The following is an 18,044-nucleotide window of genomic DNA, read 5'->3' on the forward strand; positions in this document are numbered from 1 at the left end:
GCTCCTCTTGAAGGAAGAGATGGGCAGGCGCCAATGCAGGAGCTCCTCCAACAACATGAAAGGCAACATGACATCACCACAATCCAGACATCCCGAAACAACAAGAATTGAACACCCTACCCCAGAAGATATAGAAGAAACCAACCTTAAACAGTACTTTATGAAAATAATAGAGGACCTTAAACAGGAGGTAAAAAACTGCCATAAAGAAATGGAGATGACAAACAAAAAGGTAGACGAAATAAATAAATCTCTCAAAGATACCCAAGAAAAACAAGAAAAACAAGAAAAAGCAATCAAACAGGAAAGGGAAACAGTACAAGACCTGATAAATGAAATGGAGGTATTGAAGAAAACACAATCTGAGGGACGACTGGAAATGGAAACTCTGAGTAAACAAACAGAAACTTCAGAGACAAGTATTTCCAACCGAATACAAAAGATGGAAGAAAGAATCTCGGACTCTGAAGATACAATAGAGGAAATAAACTCACAGATTAAAGAACTAAACAAATCTAACAAATTCTTAACACAAAACATTCAGGAAATCTGGGACACCATGAAAAGACCAAACCTAAGAATAATTGGGGTAGAAGAAGGAGAAGAATTACAACTCAAAGGCCCAGAAAACATATTCAACAAAATTATAGAAGAAAACTTCCCCAACCTAAAGAAGGATGTTCCTATGAAGGTACAAGAAGCCTACAGAACACCAAATAGACTGGATCAAAAGAAAGCATCCCCACGCCATATAATAATCAAAACACAAAACATACAGAATAAAGAACAGATATTAAGAGCTGCAAAGGAAAAAGGTCAAGTAACATATAAAGGGAAACCTATCAGAATTACACCTGAATTTCTCAATGGAAACCATGAAAGCCAGAAGAGCTTGGATAGATGTGCTACAGACACTAAGGGAACATGGATGCAAGCCTAGACTACTATACCCAGCAAAGCTTGCATTCACCATTGACGGAGAAAACAAGATATTCCAAGACAAAAACAGATTTAAACAATACGCAGCCACAAATCCAGCCTTGCAGAAAGTAATAGAAGAAAAATCACAAACCAAGGAGTCCAACAACGCCCACAATAACTCAGGCATCTAGCGACCCTTCACCAGCACAACTAGAAGAAGGGAAACACACAAACTCTACTACTAAAAATGACTGAAGTTAACAACCACTGGTCATTAATATCACTTAATATCAATGGACTCAATTCACCTATAAAAAGGCACAGGCTAAGAGACTGGATACAAAAACAGAATCCAACATTTTGCTGTTTACAAGAAACACACCTCAACCACAAAGACAGACACCTACTCAGAGTAAAGGGTTGGGAAAAGGTTTATCAAGCAAATGGCCCTAAGAAACAAGCGGGTGTGGCCATACTAATTTTCAACAAAGTTGACTTCAAACTAAAATCAATCAGAAGAGATGGAAAGGGACACTTTATACTCATAACAGGAAAAATCCATCAGAATGAAGTCTCAATCCTGAATATCTATGCCCCTAATATAAAAGCTCCCACTTATGTAAAAGAAACACTTCTAGAACTCAAGGCAGCCATCAAACCACACACACTAATAGTTGGAGACTTCAACACTCCTCTTTCACCAATGGACAGGTCAATCAGACAGAAACCTAACAGAGAATTGAAAGACTTAATGGAGGTAATGAACCAAATGGACTTAACAGACATCTATAGAACATTCCACCCAAATAGGAAAGAATATACCTTCTTCTCTGTCTCATGGAACCTTTTCGAAAATTGATCATATACTTGGTAACAAAGCAAACTTCCACAGTTACAAAAAAATATTAGTAACCACCTGTGTCTTATCGGATCACCATGGATTAAAATTAGAATTCAACAACAATGCTACCCCCAGAAAGCCTACAAACTCATGGAAACTGAACAGTCAACTACTGATCCACACCTGGGTCAAGGAAGAAATAAAGAAAGAAATTAAAGTCTTTCTTGAATTTAATGAAAACAAAGACACAACATACTCAAACCTATGGGACACAATGAAAGCAGTGCTAAGAGGAAAGTTCATAGCACTAAGTGCCCACTTAAAGAAAACAGAGAAAGCACTCATTGGTGACTTAACAGCACACCTGAAAGGTCTGGAAAAAAAAGAAGCAGACTCACCTAGGAGGAGGAGAAGACTGGAAATTATCAAACTGAGGGCAGAAATCAACAAAATAGAAACACAGAAAAGAATCCAAAGAATCAATGAAACAAGAAGCTGGTTCTTGGAGAAAATCAACAAGATTGACAAACCCTTAGCCAAAATAATCAAACGGCAGAGGGAGAACACGCAAATTAATAAGATCAGAAATGAAAAGGGGGACATAACCACAGACACAGAGGAAATTCAGAGAATCATTAAATCTTACTACAAAAGCTTGTATGCCACAAAATTGGAAAATGTAAAAGAAATGGACACTTTTTTAGATAAATACCATATACCAAAGTTAAACCAGGACCAGGTAAATGCTCTAAATAGTCCTGTTAGTCGCGAAGAATTAGAAACTGTTATCAGAAACCTTCCTACCAAAAAGAGCACAGGACCTGATGGGTTCAATGCAGAATTCTACCAGAACTTCCAAGAAGACCTAATACCTATACTCCTTAAGGTATTTCATAATATAGAAACACAAGAGTCACTGCCAAATTCCTTCTATGAAGCTACAGTTACCCTGATACCTAAACCACACAAAGACTCAACCAAGAAAGAGAATTACAGGCCAATCTCACTCATGAACATTGACGCAAAAATTCTCAATAAAATACTGGCAAACTGAATCCAAGAACACATTAGAAAAATTATCCATTACGATCAAGTAGGCTTCATCCCACAGATGCAGGGCTGGTTCAACATACAAAAATCTATCAATGTAATCCATCATATAAATAAACTGAAGGAAAAAAACCATATGGTCATCTCATTAGATGCTGAAAAAGCATTTGACAAAATTCAGCACCCTTTTATGATAAAGGTTTTGGAGAGATTAGGGATACAAAGGTCATTCCTAAATATAATAAAAGCTATTTACAGCAAGCCGACAGCTAACATCAAATTAAACGGAGAGAAACTCAAGGCTATCCCACTAAATTCAGGAACATGACAAGGCTGTCCACTCTCTCCTTATCTCTTCAATATAGTGCTTGAAGTTCTAGCAATAGCAATAAGACAACATAAGGGAATCAAGGGGATTCAATTTGGAAAGGAAGAAGTTAAACTTTCATTATTTGCAGATGATATGATAGTATACATAAGCGACCCCAAAAACTCCACCAAAGAACTCCTACAGCTGATAAACTCCTTCAGTAACGTGGCAGGTTACAAGATCGACTCCAAAAAATCAGTCGCCCTCCTATATACAAAGGATAAGGAAGCAGAGAAAGAAATCAGAGAAGCGTCACCATTCACGATAGCCACAAATAGCATAAAATATCTGGGATTATCTCTAACCAAGGAAGTGAAGGGTTTATTTGACAAGAACTTTAAGTCTTTGAAGAAAGAAATTGAAGAGGATACCAGAAAATGGAAGGATCTCCCCTGCTCGTGGATTGGGAGGATCAACATAGTAAAAATGGCAATTCTACCAAAAGCAATCTATAGATTCAATGCAATCCCAATCAAGGTCCCATTAAAATTCTTCACAGAGATTGAGAGGACAATAATCAACTTTATATGGAAAAACAAGAAACCCAGGATAGCCAAAAAAATCTTATACAATAAAGGTACTTCTGGAGGCATTACCATCCCTGACTTCAAACTCTATTACAGAGCTACAGTATTGAAAACAGCTTGGTATTGGCATAAAAACAGAGAAGTTGACCAATGGAATCGTATAGAAGACCCGGATCTTAAACCACAAACCTACGAACACCTGATTTTTGATAAAGGAGCCAAAAGTACACAATGGAAGAAAGAGGGCATCTTCAACAAATGGTGCTGGCATAACTGGATGTCAATCTGTAGAAGAATGAAAGTAGATCCATATCTATCACCATGCACAAAACTCAAGTCCAAATGGATTAAAGACCTCAATATTAATCTGAACACACTGAACCTGATAGAGGAGAAAGTGGGAAGTACTCTACAACATTTGGGCACAGGAGACCGTTTCCTGCGCATAACCCCAGCTGCACAGACATTAAGGGCAACATTGAATAAATGGTACCTCCTGAAGTTGAGCAGCTTCTGTAAAGCAAAGGACATTGTCACTAAGACACAAAGGCAGCCTACTGACTGGGAAAAGATCTTCACCAACCCTGCAACAAAGGTCTGACCTCCAAAATATATAAGGAACTCAAGAGACTAGACGGTAAAATACCAATTAACCCAATTAAAAAATGGGGCGCTGAACTGAACAGAGAATTCTCAACAGAAGAAGTTCGAATGGCCAAAAGACACTTAAGGTCATGCTCAACCTCCCTAGCTATCAGGGAAATGCAAATCAAAACAACTTTGAGATATCATCTTACACCTGTCAGATTGGCTAAAATCCAAAACACCAATAATAACCTTTGCTGGATAGGTTGTGGGGTAAGGGGTACACTCATCCATTGCTGGTGGGAATGCACACTTGTGCAACCACTTTGGAAAGCAGTGTGGCGGTTTCTCAGGAAATTCGGGATCAACCTACCCCAGGACCCAGCAATTCCACTATTGGGAATCTACCCAAGATATGCCCAATCATACAACAAAAGCATATGCTCATCTATGTTCATAGCAGCATTATTTGTAATAGCCAGATCCTGGAAACAACCTAGATGCCCTTCAGTGGAAGAATGGATGAAGAAACTGTGGAATATATGCATGCTAGAATACTACTCAGAGGTAAAAAACAATGACATCTTGAATTTTGCAGGCAAATGGATGGAAATAGAAAACACTATTCTGAGTGAGGTAACCCAGACCCAAAAAGATGAACATGGGATGTACTCACTCATAATCGGTTTGTAGCCATAATTAAAGGACATCGAGCCTATAAATTTGGGATCCTTGAGAAGATAATAAGAAGGTGAACTCCCAAAAAAAGATATAGTAATCCTCCTGGATATTGGAAGTAGACACGATCGCCAGGCAAAATTGGGAACTTGAGGGTTGGGCGAGACTGGGCCAAGGGAAGATGGGGAGAGAAAAGTGTGAAGGGGAGAATGGGGGGAGCTCGGAGGAATGGGGTGCTTGGGATATAGGAAGGGTGGATATGGGAGCAGGGAAGCATATATCTTAATTTAAGGAGCTACGTGAGGGTTGTCAAGAGACTTGACCCTAGAGGGGTTCCCAGGTTTCCCGGGAGACGCCCCCAGTTAGTTCCTTGGGCAGCTGAGGAGAGGGAGCCTGAAAAGGCCAGTTCCTATAGCCATACTGATGAATTTCTTGCTTATCACCATAGAACCTCCACCTGACGATAGATGAAGAAAATGACAGAGCCCCACATTGGATCACCGGACTGAGCTCCCAAGGTCCTGATGAGAAGCAGAAGGAGCGAGAACATGAGGGAGAAAGTCAGGAACGTGAGGGGTGCGTTCACTCATGGAGACGGTGGGACAGAACTAAAGGGAGATCACCAACTCCAGTTGGAATGGGACTGATGGATCATGCGACCAAACCCATCTCTCTGAATGTGGCCAACAGCGGGGGCTGACTGAGAAGCAAAGGACAGTGGCGCTGGGCTCTGATTCTCCTGCATGGACGGGCTCTGTGGGAGCCTTCTCAGCTTGGTCGATCACCTTCCTGGACCTGGGGGGAGTTGGGAGGACCTTGGTCTTAGCATAGAGTGGGGAACCCTGATGGCTCCTTGGCCTTGAGAGGGAGGGAGGGGAGGTATGGGTGGAGGGGAGGGGAAGGAAGGGGGAGAAGGAGGGGAGGGAAGGGGGAGGAGGAGGGGAGGGAGGGGGGAGGAGGAGGGAAGGAGATGGAAATTTTTAAATATAAAAAACAAACCATGAGGAAAAAAAATAAAAATAAAATAAATAAATAAATAAATAAATAAATAAATAAATAAATAAAGCATTTGTTACATCAACAGCAAAATAGCTTGTGGTACTTAATATGAGTGTATTATAATTCTGCTTAATTTATATGTCTCTCAGTCAGTCAGTAAACCATCTATATACAATTCTAGAATGAAGAAAATCATAGAGATCTTTGAACTGAAATTTTAAAAATAAACTGAAAAATATGGCAGAACCTTCACCAAGTAGAATGGCCACTTGCAGTGAGAGATGGAACCAATACTGCTTCCCCTCTACTTTTCTGAAGAGAATATTTGAGTATTTTAGCACTCTAGAATGAAAAAAAGTACAATTTCTTGAAAGCAGCTTAATGTATGTTTTCAGGAGGTTTAAAACTTGTATAACTTTTCTTTTTATTTTAAATTTTTATATATTTTACATACCAACCACAATTCCACTTCCCTCTCCTCCACCCACTTCCCCTACCTTTGCCCACAAAACCCCATTCACTCAGTAGAAAGGGTGAGGTCTCCAATGGGGAGTCTGCAAAGCTTTGTACATCAAGTTGAGGCAGTACTAAGACCCTTCGCACTGCATCAAGACTGAGCAAGTCATCCACCACAGGGAATGGGTTCCAAAAACCCAGCTCATGCACCGAGGATATATCCTGGTCCTACTTCCAGGGGCCCCAAAAGCAGACCAAGCCACATACTGTCACCTAAATGCAGTGGACCTAGTTTGGGGCAGGGGGAAGTACTAATGCAATTCAGACTTCAACTTCACGGTTTCACACAATGGACACTCTAGGCCTCCATTCAGGGACACCCCTGACACATATATGGCCTCAGACACTTCCCTTAGTCACAAAGGCAAATCCTAAACCCTCTTTATTCTTTCCTTAACTCCAGAGACACATGTCTGAAGCTACCAAGTTCTTTTACTTGCCGAGGCTGAAACATAGACCCCTTGTTCAATTACATCTTCACCAACAATTTGTTTTTATGGTTCCCTTTGCTATCTAAGCTTGGATGTTCTAAAACTGGATTTTTAGATGAGGCTGACCTCAAACTCAGAGAACCACCTGCCTCTGCCTTCCTAGTACAGGAATTAAATGCATGTACCAACACCCCTGGATCTAAGCTTTTCTTTAATTCCTTTTCACTGCCCTGAGGTCAACACTTTATTCCATTTTTAATCTTTTATGTCCTTAAAAAAGCACTTAGCTCCCTCCATTCAACTTTCTGGTCCTCCTTTTGAATCCAAATTGTACCTTATGTACTTTTTTTCTCTCTCTTAGCTTGTTCCTTTTCATTATAAATCTTCCTAAAAGTGATCACATGACAGAGAAAATATTAGTCGGTTTTGAGATTTTCTTTGTCAACAGAATTAATCTGAACTTTTCACTTTAACCTCAGGAAGACTCCTCAGACAAAGGCAAAAGACAGTCATTTTCTTCACCAAAATATCACAAGAATGATCGATAGGCAACATACTAAAATTATTCTCCTTTAAAACCTCTTGATCCAGCCCCCACAGTTCAAATCATTCTCAGTACCACTGTCTTCCGTGCTCCTACTTGCATGTCCTATGAATCAGTGCTTAAAGCATTCCATTGCTTTGCTAACCCAAGTATCAAAGTCCAAATTCCTCCAAACAAACCATGGTCAGGCCTATCACATCCAGAATCCATACATGGTACCAACTTCTGTCTTATATATTGCTGTGAGGAGCCACCATGACCATAGCAATTCTTATAAAAAAGAAAAAAAATTAATTGGAGTACTTTATATTTTCAGAAGTTAAGTACATCATCATCATGGTAAGACATGGTGGCATGCAGGCAGACATGGTGCTGTGCAGGCAGATATGGTGCTGGAAATGGAGCTGAGTGTTATAAACCTTGACTTGTAGGCAACAGAAAGTGGTCAGTCTCCCTCGACATGGTGTAAGCATATATGAGGCCTCAAAACCTCCCCCACAGAGCAGGCAAACTTCCTCCAAAAAGGCAATACCTAATCTAGAAAGGCCATACTTCCTAATAATGCTTCTCCTTTTGGAGACCATTGCCTTTCTAACCACCATAGGTTCAGTATACAGAGAGATACAACAAGCCACGAGCTCATTTATAATGAGAACATTTCACTGCTGTTTGTTCCTGTTAGAACTCCGGAATTTGAAACAAAGTTTCTGAGACTCAAGTTCTGAGGCCTCAGCTAAAGAATATATGTTCAACACTATATAGCAGAACATTTTAGAAATATGTACACTTGAAATTTTTGTGTTTATTATAAAAGGCAATAGGATCTGTCTCTATATTGCTATAGAAAACATGGATTATCACAAACTGGGAACTTTGGAGCATATAAGGAGAGCACATCACACATGAGTCAGTGAGGTTTTACTTGTTATTCCAGTATAGTCTGGAAGTTTTGATTTTTCTTTGGCAATTACATAAATGTGTACAAGAAAAATTATTTTATTTTCCCTCATCCCCCTTCCATGTGCTTTCCCAAAATTCACCTTCTAACCTTATGACTTCTCTTTTTGTTTTGTGTTGTTTCGTGAATATCTTAATACATCCAATTATTATACTCCATATGTTCATGGGGGTAGCCTATATACTGGATAATGTAAAACATATACTAAAATGTAATAATTCTTCATCCTCAAACAGTTATAAGTTGCTAATATTCTCCCGTAAAAGGTTGAAGCCTGTAGATCACTTTCCAACTCTATAACTAAATTTTTGTTTCCTTGATCTTGTGCAGGGAAGAACATCTGTGACTTCAAGATATTGTAATTTTGCTACATGGTTGTGTTGACAAATTGTTTTCTGATAATTATACTTTTACCTATTTACCTGGAATGTTCACAACCTGGGCCAGAGAAGCTTCTTTTTGCAACATCCAAATGCAGATACACATAACTGTTTAAAGTGCTGACAAAAAAGAGACTAAGTTCTAGGCTCTACATATATTTACCACCATCACTCCTCCACCACATACACAATACCAAGGCCAGGAGACATCCTTATAGGAAACAGTAGTATATGCTACATCTTTTTTCATAACTGTAAAAATGAGAAATAAAATAGTTTTGAGTAAGGTAAAGATGTCTGTATGTAAAAATACATTCAATAATGAATATCTGCCACATGACAAAAGAGGAAGAAAAGTGAGGCTTAACTGTGACTCTGGGAGAGTCAGTTCTTAGGAGACAATGAGATGGTAAAATTTAGGCAGCAATTTGATATCAGGACCACTAATGATAGATAATATTTACTTACTCTTATAAGCCAGAAAATAAAAAGATTGAAAGAATATAAACATTGTGTTTCAAAGTACATGAAGATAGATCATGAACATAATGAAGAGGATACAACTGTCAATCTGCCCCATCATTGCTCAACAATTAAGGAACAATCAAGATATTCAAGTTGAGTATCTGCCAGAACACTTTCCCTCAGTTGAAACTATCATATGGCGAAGATCAGTAGGAGTTTCTTCCTGTGGTTATAATATACAGTGTTATTTCCATTGACACATTTATTCACTTTGGTATGGAATACATTGTAACTTTTAAAAGAACAAAAACAGGTGATAATAGGTATAACTTTTGTGAATAATTACGATAAAATCAGGAAGGAGATATGAACAACTCTAGTATGAATCTCTATTCCCTGTGCTTAGATAAAAAACCATAATCAATAATATATGAATAACTACACAAAAACTTGAAAGAAGTCCTTCTTTGTACCCTTAAGAGGATAATGATTATGAGAAAAAGGAATTGTGAGTTAAAAGGGAAGTTTTCAAAATACAATTTTGCATCTGAGGGAGGTTAAGGAGAAAAACATTCTAAGTCCTTGCTGAGCAATGAAAGATGCTCAGTTTTAGGGGCCATTTGTTCCACCACACTTCACATGGAGATAGTCACACAGAATGAGAGGATATTTCCAACTGTTAACCTCATTCACTCTCAAAGTCATGGTCACTGGATAGTGATCTGCTTCCTCAGGTTTTAATAGAGTCTCTTATTGAGCAATTGAAGATTCTTCTTTCAGTCTCCTTAGTCTTAGAGTCCTGAACTGTTCCTTAGACTTTCACAGAGGACTCTGCTTGCTCCTTCTTAGAATTTGCTAACACCAGCATGCCAGTACCTGATTTTAAAGTTGTCTTATGTTTCTATTGAAGCGTTATGATTTCCTGATGAGATAGCCAAAAATAGCCCTATTAGAAGTCTTTTAGCTAATGGCTTCAGAAAGGACACAAAATATAAAGCAATAGAAGTAAGAAATAGATTTATCTCCAAAATTTATCTACTTACTTTGAAATACCCTATAAGTAAAATAAGGTATAATACTCTGACTTGGCTTTCAGCTCCAGGTTTGTCTATCAGGGTTGAACCAGACTTCCCCACACTGCTTAGGTCATGTCCTATGTGCATCTATCTGCTAGAAATAGAAAAGCATGAGGTTAAATTATCTTTTCTTCAGAGTTATAGCATGTTGTGAGAAAACTGTGGATTCTATGACATTAGTAAGGTTCACTGTCTTTAGGCTCCAGGATGTTGACACAGTGGTGAGGGAGAAGAATTGTCTGTATTCTGTCAATCATGTTTTTTAAATAAATGCTGATTGGCCAGGCAGGAAGTATAGGTGGGTCGACAAGACAGGAAGTAGAAGCAGGGCAATGAGAACAGGAGAATTCTAGGAAGGAGGAAGCCCATTCCTCCCATCCTGCCCAGATCACCAAGAAGCAAGATGTAATTTTCCTGGCTCAGAAAGGTACTGAGCCATGTGGCTAACATAGATAAGAACAATGGGTTAATATCAGTTACAAGAGCTAATAAGTAGACTGAGCTAATGGGCCAATCAGTTTTATAACTTATGGAGATCTCTGTGTGATTTCTTTGGGACTTCATAGGCAGGACAGATAACCCAACAAGCTGACCCTCATGTTATAACACTGAATGTGAAATCTGCCACTTTCTATAATGCTGACCATGAGAGGATTCAAGATAAAGATTGTACAGAAAATCTTACGTGGAACTTCGGTACCTGATTGAGTTATGCTGATTCCAGTGTCAGCTTGGCCTGAAAATGATAGCAGCACTATTCCCTGAAACTATAGGAAGAGAGAGGAGACTAGGTCTACACAACTACACTGCTTCAGGCTGAAACCAAATATGAAACACAAACAGAATATGACTGTGTTCGAGGCTTTGTTTTCATTCCAATATATAGACATATTGATATTCCTTTCATGAGAAATTAAAAATCAATACCATAATGATTACTTCACAATAATCACTGATATAATAGAAAATGACAAAAAATGTAGCTGTGGATAAATTATAAATCTTTGTATTATAATTGGAGAAGGCCCATAGAAAACATGGAACCCAATGAAGAGCCCAGAGATATGCCTGCCACCTGGCTGACCAATTCTACCACTAGGCATGAATTCAGAAAAACCAAAGTCTGAAAGCAATGTAAAAGTTTGCACACTAGTTTTAGCATCAACATTATTCAGAATAGGCAAAGAGGGAAAATGTTCTTTATGTGAATCTATGGATAAATAGAAAAAGAAATCTGAGAATAAGCCACAAGATGAATTATAGAAAAATAAGTATAAGGTTGTACCTTGCTTAATAGTAGGAATAGATTCTATCTAATGTCTAATGAAATTTTTTGTCATGTAAATACCACAGAGGAAACATTTATAATGCTAGATTATGCAACTGTCTACCTACCAAGTCTTTTCTTAAATGTGATTGTTTCTTATGAAGATACCTGTAGACAAAATGAAGATGTTGGCTACTGGTTTCAGTAATAACACAATGGTATGTAATTGTACATTTAAGCAGGTCTAAACAATCAGTTGTATAAAAGTTGTATAAATTAGAGTATAAAAGGTAAAATATAGACACCTATAGAGTATATGCATTGTAAATAGAGATTGTAGGCTAAAACTTGCCTTGAGGAAATCAGAGTGACAAAAGACTGAAAGTAAAATTACTGCCACCAGTCACTACAAGCCAAAGTCATGTTTCTGAGTTTACAGCTACAAAAGTAAATAGCTTACAACTCTGGAATTCTCCACTGGAAACACACATTAACTTACATCTAGATCATTACTCATCACTGACTTACCCACTGCAGCAACCCAGTGTGAGTCACAAACTGAGTGTGTGAACAACTAATTCTCCCGTGGCATTTCATATTCTCTTTACTACCTTCGACCATCTTTAAACTCTTCATTTTTTATGAGACCGATCCAATTACATATTTCTTGTATTCATTCCAGTTGCATTCAATAAGACATGTTTCTATACTGTACAAATTTGACATCCTTATCTTTCCCTTCTTCAACTTCAACTTTGGAATTCATGAAGGATATTTTATTTCAGCATGCTGTGACAATACTGTCCTGAACTTTTTGACATAAGGTTTTTGCTTTTGATTAAGTTTACTGAAGTTTATCCAGCAAAGTCAAAAACCAAGAATGGACTAAATTTTCTCTTTTTGATGGAGTGAGGACAGGAGAGTCTATTGTTGTGCCCCCTCTATTCTAGAGAAAGAAGAAAATAAAAGAATGTGGGAGGGAGAAGAGTAGACTGGAAATTAAAATTTAAATTTTTCTTGGTTTATTTTTAAGAAAAACTATATAAAAAGGGAAATTTTAGAAGTAATACTATTTGTGGAATGAATAATGTTTTTAATATGTGATAGTAACATTATATTGGAGATTGTGACATTACTTTTGGGAAAACTGGCTTAACCTTTGGCAGCAGTTATCAAAGCAAATAGCTTCTTGGTTAGGGATGGGATACTGTGTCTACCTCCCCTTCTCCCTGCTCAGATTTTGTGTGAGATATCACAATCTTTGTGAAGAAATGTATGTATCAGCCCCATTGTGTCTGAATGATAATATTTCTTTGGAGTCATTCATCCACCACGTGTGGCTCTTACAATATTTCTGCCTTAAAAAAGAACATTTATCAACAGGATTTTCCTACTGCATGTATATAAAATACTGATCAGACTCCTCAACATCTAAGAATACAATAATAGACAATAATAATAAAATATATGGTAATATATGAGTTTAACAGCTGGCAAAAAAAGCTTAGGGAGTGAAGTCATCGATCCCCAAGTCTGATAATGAGTGTGACCCCTGGAATTTATATAATTCCTGGTGGTTTTAGAGGTTGTGGGGTAAGGGGTACACTCATCCATTGCTGGTGGGAATGCACACTTGTGCAACCACTTTGGAAAGCAGTGTGGCGGTTTCTCAGGAAATTCAGGATCAACCTACCCCAGGACCCAGCAATTCCACTAATACTACAAGAGATGCCCAATCATACTACAAAAGCATTTGCTCATCTATGTTCATAGCAGCATTATTTGTAATAGCTAGATCCTGGAAACAACCTAGATGCCCTTCAGTGGAAGAATGGATGAAGAAACTGTGGAATATATGCATGCTAGAATACTACTCAGCGGTAAAAAACAATGACATCTTGAATTTTGCAGGCAAATGGATGGAAATAGAAAACACTATTCTGAGTGAGGTAACCCAGACCCAAAAAGATGAACATGGGATGTACTCACTCATAATCGGTTTCTAGCCATAATTAAAGGAAATCGAGCCTATAATTTGGGATCCTTGAGAAGATAATAAGAAGGTGAACTCCCAAAAGAAGATATAGTAATCCTCCTGGATATTGGAAGTAGACACGATCGCCAGGCAAAAATTGGGAACTTGAGGGTTGGGCGAGACGGGGCCAAGGGAAGATGGGGAGAGAAAAGCGTGAAGGGGAGAATGGGGGGAGCTCGGAGGAATGGGATGCCTGCGATACAGGAAGGGTGGATATGGGAGCAGGGAAGCATATATCTTAATTTAGGGAGCCACCTGAGGGATGTCAAGAGACTTGACCCTAGAGGGGTTCCCAGGTTTCCAGGGAGACGCCCCCCAGTTAGTTCCTTGGGCAGCTGAGGAGAGGGAGCCTGAAAAGGCCAGTTCCTATAGCCATACTGATGAATTTCTTACATATCACCATAGAACCTCCACCTGGCGATAGATGAAGAAAATGACTGAGCCCCACATTGGAGCACCAGACTGAGCTCCCAAGGTCCTGATGAGGAGCAGAAGGAGAGAGAACATGAGAAAGAAAGTCAGGAACGTGAGGGGTGCGTTCACTCATGGAGACGGTGGAACAGAACTAATGGGAGATCACCAACTCCAGTTGGAATGGGACTGATGGAACATGAGACCAAACCCGTCTCTCTGAATGTTGCCAACAGTGGGGGCTGACTGAGAAGCAAAGGACAATGGCGCTGGGCTCTGATTCTTCTGTATGGACGGGCTTTGTGGGAGCCTTCTCAGCTTGGTCGATCACCTTCCTGGACCTGGGGGGAGTTGGGAGGACCTAGGTCTTAGCATAGAGTAGGGAACCCTGATGGCTCCTTGGCCTGGAGAGGGAGGGAGGGGAGGTATGGGTGGAGGGGAGGGGAGGGAAGGGGGAGAAGGAGTGGAGGGAAGGGGGAGGAGGAGGGGAGGAGATGGAAATTTTTAAATATAAAAAAATAAACCATGAAAAAAATAAAATAAAATAAAATTTTGAAAGATCTTCATCCCCTAATTTAGGGTTGGTCAACTTGAACACAGATAGGGGGTTATAGGTTCACAACTTTGGGGAAAACACATCTTGATCCAGTCTTGAACTTGAAGGAGAGTCAAGAGTCTTACTGTAGAAGAAAAAGCCATCTGGGCCTTTGCTTCAAATCTGTCCAAGCATTTGAGAAAGGGGCCAGAGTATACCATCTTTATATTCAGAAAGTTTGTCAGCATTATTGCCTATTTGTTGCCCATATTTCTATCATCTTTCTGCTTATCAGGGATCTGTATAAGTCTTAGTCCCTCATATACATACATAAGATGATTGTATGTGCCAATAAAAATCTTTTAGGAGACTTTGTTGGAGACTCTTGTCCCTTTTCTTTCTCTTTCCTTCTTTCTTTCTTTCTTTCTTTCTTTCTTTCTTTTTTCTTCCTTCCTTCATTCCTTTTTTCTTTCTTACTTCCTTCCTTCCATTTTCTTTTTTCTTTTTCTTCTCCTCCCCCTTCTTCTTTTCTATTTAAATCTCCCTTGAATTTTATTTGCTGCCTGAATCCAAATAGACACCATGATCCAGATGCATCATATGTACTGAACTGTATTTTTAATAAATCAAAATTAAACCCTTGCTTCTGGCACTGAGAAAGAGGAGGAACCTTCACAGCCACTTATTCCAAAGCCACTCAATGCACTTCAAAGCCAACTTTATCTGAATAATGATCTCAGCAGGTTGAGTCACCAGGAGGAGCAGCTGAGCCAGCCCATACTTGCACTTCTGCTTTGCGGAATGGTTTATATTATGACTTGTTCCACAGTGGTGGGTAATCGTAGTAGTGTTGGCAATAATAAGTTCCAATATCTTCTGGCTCCACACTGCTGATGGTGAGGGTAAAATCTCTCCCATACCCACTGCCACTGAACCTCGATGGGACCCCATCTTCCAAATTAGTTGTACTATAGATCAGGAGCTTAGGAGATTTCCCTGGTTTTTGCTGATACCAGTTTAATGCATTGTTAATGCTCTGACTGGCTTGACATTTGATGGTGACTGTGCCTCCTGGTGAAACAGTCTGAGATAGAGACTGGGTCATCTGGATGTCACATCTGGAACCTAGATTAAGAGGGGGAAAACAAAACAAAAACTATGTAATGCTGTCTTCAAAAGTCAATGCATAGAGTTCCCTGACAGCCAGACAGTGCTGACCACACTGACATAAGCACTGCTGCCCTCCCTACCTGGGATCCAGAGCAGCAGCAGCCCCAGGAGATGAGCAGGAGCCCTCATGTCTGTGCTGTGTCTTGACTGAGACTGTCTGCTGCACAGTGTGTGACCAGCCTATTAAGAATCCCTCAGAACAGTGGGCTGTTCTTCTGTTACATGCAAATCGGCAGGGTCTAGAAGATGTGTACACAGCTGTAGGACTTTCTCAACTCGGGAATTGAACTGTACCAGCCTCAGGACCCAATTATTTGGGCCTGATCAGGGCAATGTGTTATTTTTCTGCAGAAAAAGTATTTCTCTCTAGGACTCAGGAGACAGACTGACTGATTTCTTTAGAGTAGATTATCTTCCATCCCAACAGTCCCATTCCCCCAAGCTCTCCCCATCCTCCCTTTCTCACATTTTTCTACCCATCTCCCCTTACCCTCACCCTACCCCCACCCCCAAGTTTCCAATTTTTGCCTGGCAATCTTGTCTACTTCCAATATCCAGGAGGATAACTATATATTTTTCTTTGGGTTTACCTTCTTATTTATCTTCTCTAGGATCAGGAATTATAGGCTCGATGTCCTTTATTTATGGCTAGAATCCACTTATGAGTAAGTACATTCCATGTTCATCTTTTTGGGTCTGGGTTACCTCACTCAGGATAGTGTTTTCTATTTCCATCCATTTGCATGCAAAATTCAAAATGTCATTGTTTTTTACCACTGAGTAGTACTCTAATGTGTACATATTCCATACTTTCTTAATCCATTCTTCCATTGAGGGGCATCTAGGTTGTTTCCAGGTTCTGGCTAGTACAAATAATGCTGCTATGAACACAGTTGAACAAATGCTTTTGTAGTATGATAGAGCATCTCCTGGGTATATTCCCAAGAGTGGGACAGTTGGGATGGAAGAAGGGTGGATATGGGAGCAGGGAAGTATATATCTTAATTAAGAGAGCCATTTTAGGGTTAGCGAGAGACTTGACTCTAGAGGTGTTCCCAGGTATCCATGGAGATATCCCCAGCTAGATCCTTGGGTAGCTGAGGAGAGGGAGCCTGAAATGGTCCTATCCTATAGCCATACTGATGAATATCTTGCATATCACCATAGAACCTTCATCTAGTGAAGAATGAAGCTAGAGACAGAGACCCACATTGGAGCACTGGACTGAGCTCCTAAGATCCAAATGAGGAGCAGAAGGAGGGAAAACATGAGCAAGGAAGGCAGGACTACAAGGGGTGTGCCCACCCACTGAGACGGTGGGGCTGATCTAATGGGAGCTCACCAAGGCCAGCTGGACTGGGAATGATGGACCATGTGATTAAACCAGACTCTCTGATCATGGCTGACAAGGAGGGCTGACTGAGAAGTCAAGGAAAATGGCACTGGGTTTTGATTCTACTGCATCTACTGGCTTTGTGGGAGCCTAGTCTGATTGGATGCTCATCTTCCTAGACCTGGATGGAGGGGGGAGGACCTTGGACTTCCCACAGGGCAGGGAACTCTGACTGCTCTTTGGACTGGAGAGGGAGGGGGATGGGGAGAGAAATGGGAGGAGAGGAGATGGAAATTTTTAATTAAAAATAAATAAAAAAAATTTAAAAAGAGTAGATTATCTTTTGTTTCTAAATGATCAGTAGCATGTATTTCTTGCTAGTCTTATATGTTTGTCCATCATTCAAAAAGGCAATTTCAGAAACTTGAATATGTTTTAGAAGTCACCTTTGTTGCGGGAGCTCCTTCTGCTCCTTCAGCCAATAGCCACTGAGATACCAGCCCATTGGGGCGTGGTCTCTCTTTTTAAAAATGCGGCCACTTCCCTCCGCTTGCTCTCTGGCTTCCAGCTCTGCTTCTGACGACTAGGCTCCCTTCCTGATTGCACAGAGGGCTGTTGTCTGGGACGGTGATCTGTAAGTTTTTTCCCCTTTAAATAAATAACCATTCTGTTAATCATAATTCCAAACTGGTGTGGGATTTTTTGTGATTTATGCCATCATCTGGTGCCCAATGTTTGGTTTTAGGACCCCTCCTTTCCCCGCTCGGCTGCCTGCCACCAGCTCGGCTTGGCGCAAGCCCTCCCTCCCTCAGCGGCAGCCTGTGCCTTGTGCGTGGAGACAGCGTTAATGTAAATTACACACAGTGGCTTTTCTTGCTGAAATTCTTTATATTTTCTCTTTACATGCCTCAGATTGACTCCAAGTCCCCACGCACCCTATCGTTTGCCTCCC

The 18,044-nt window shown here is 39.9% G+C and overlaps 1 gene segment (V, D, J or C); it reads right to left on the minus strand.

Moving 5' to 3' along the window:
- Window positions 1–15,888, minus strand: part of LOC119807258 — a 41,249-nt gene extending 25,361 nt beyond the window's left edge. Inside the window, 3 exon segments of the V gene segment in view lie at window positions 13,980–13,998; window positions 15,429–15,714; window positions 15,840–15,888. Coding sequence covers window positions 13,980–13,998; window positions 15,429–15,714; window positions 15,840–15,888 — 354 coding nt within the window.
- Window positions 15,889–18,044: the final 2,156 nt, after the last annotated feature.

Source organism: Arvicola amphibius, chromosome 2 (assembly GCF_903992535.2).
Source record: "Arvicola amphibius chromosome 2, mArvAmp1.2, whole genome shotgun sequence".
NCBI lineage: Eukaryota > Metazoa > Chordata > Mammalia > Rodentia > Cricetidae > Arvicola > Arvicola amphibius.